The sequence below is a fragment of the Chiloscyllium plagiosum genome, unplaced genomic scaffold (assembly GCF_004010195.1).
Source record: "Chiloscyllium plagiosum isolate BGI_BamShark_2017 unplaced genomic scaffold, ASM401019v2 scaf_20847, whole genome shotgun sequence".
In the NCBI taxonomy this organism is placed as follows: Eukaryota; Metazoa; Chordata; class Chondrichthyes; order Orectolobiformes; family Hemiscylliidae; genus Chiloscyllium; species Chiloscyllium plagiosum.
In genome coordinates this window covers 1-1,298 of record NW_025145487.1, presented here as the reverse complement: position 1 = coordinate 1,298, position 1,298 = coordinate 1, and the positions used below count along the sequence as shown (strand labels likewise).

At 40.4% G+C, this 1,298-nt stretch overlaps 1 protein-coding gene across 1 annotated transcript; it reads right to left on the bottom strand.

Annotated features, from left to right (window-relative positions):
* Positions 1 to 112: 112 nt before the first annotated feature.
* On the bottom strand, positions 113 to 1,213 carry LOC122545022 (cell wall integrity and stress response component 2-like; the record flags this gene model as incomplete). The annotated part of the gene is made up of 3 exons (XM_043684236.1): positions 113 to 259; positions 561 to 725; positions 1,046 to 1,213. Coding segments are annotated over 3 exons (480 nt in total), but the record flags the coding sequence as incomplete, so codon positions are not given.
* Between the last annotated feature and the right edge of the window lie 85 nt (positions 1,214 to 1,298).

Below are 1,298 nucleotides of genomic sequence, written 5' to 3'. Positions count from 1 at the left end.
ATAAAAGTAGAAGCGGAAGAAATGTTTGCTAAACCTTCTGAATTGCATCAGCTACTACACTGGATTTCCATCGATCAGGTATAACTGGCGATAATGTTTATGGCAAACTCACCACTGGTCGTGAGCGGTGATGTTGAGATGCTTGTCGATGCTGGAGTGGAAGTCACGGTGCTTGTTGCACCAGATGTGGTAGTTGATGCAAGAGTTGCTGACGATGTTGCCAGTGCAGTGGTTGTCTCTGTACTTGCAGTTGATGTTTCTGTTGGTGCAGTAAAAGTAAGACACGCGATTCAGAGAGGTGCACAAGGGAAACCATACACAGAAATGTGTTTTGGATGACAAACTGCATTGATTTATTCACAATGAGATGTAGAGCTGCTTTCCAAACTTCATCAGGAAAGATCAAAATGTGAATGGGTACCAGGCAAATCAACAAGCGTCCCGGTAAAGTTATTAAAAACAGGGAACAACATTAATTGTTTCTTCATTCAGTTTTTGACCAACTATTGCTCAAATTGAGGTCTGAATATATTACAACACAACAGTAATAGGATTCTCACCAGTTGTTGTAGCCGCTTGTGTTGTTTCGGTTGTCGTGGATTCAGCTGCAGGGGTTGTAGTGGAACTGCTTGTAGTTGTTGATTCAGCTGTACTGGTGGATGCAGCAATTGACGTAGAACTTGGTACTCCAGTAGTGGTCACTGTACTTGCAGTTGATGTTTCTGCTGTTGCAGTGAATGGAATTAATGGCATCATTGAAACTTACATTCACATCGTCTTAATATATTGAAAGATGTGTTAATTTACACATTGCCTTTATCTGCAATAAGTCCTCGCTATTCTAATTGATCCGGTATCTAATGGTGGGATGATGTCCCACTGAAACAGATATGAGAAGAAAATTTATGTAACTCACTTTCGTTCTCATAATTATGAACAAAAATGTAGTAATATTTTGACTGAATCCAGCACCTCCTCTTTATGCAGTTTTGTATTGAATGCAATCAAATTTAATGTACATATGGAATTTTTTATTTCCACTGACCAGTTGAAGTAGAGCCCTGTGTTGTTGAAGCTGTTGTCGATTCCACTGCTGATATTGAAGCGGAGCTGCTTGCAGTTGTTTGTGCTGTTGAACTTGTTGGTTCTGGAGTTGATGTTGTAGTCACTGTTTCAGTCGTGGTCTCTGCACTGGTTGAGGTTTCGAGAGTGACTGTGAAAAGTAAGTAATAGATTTAGTCAGGCTATCAGGCCACTTGGAATCGAATGGTGCAAATGTTCACCCATTGTATAGTGTG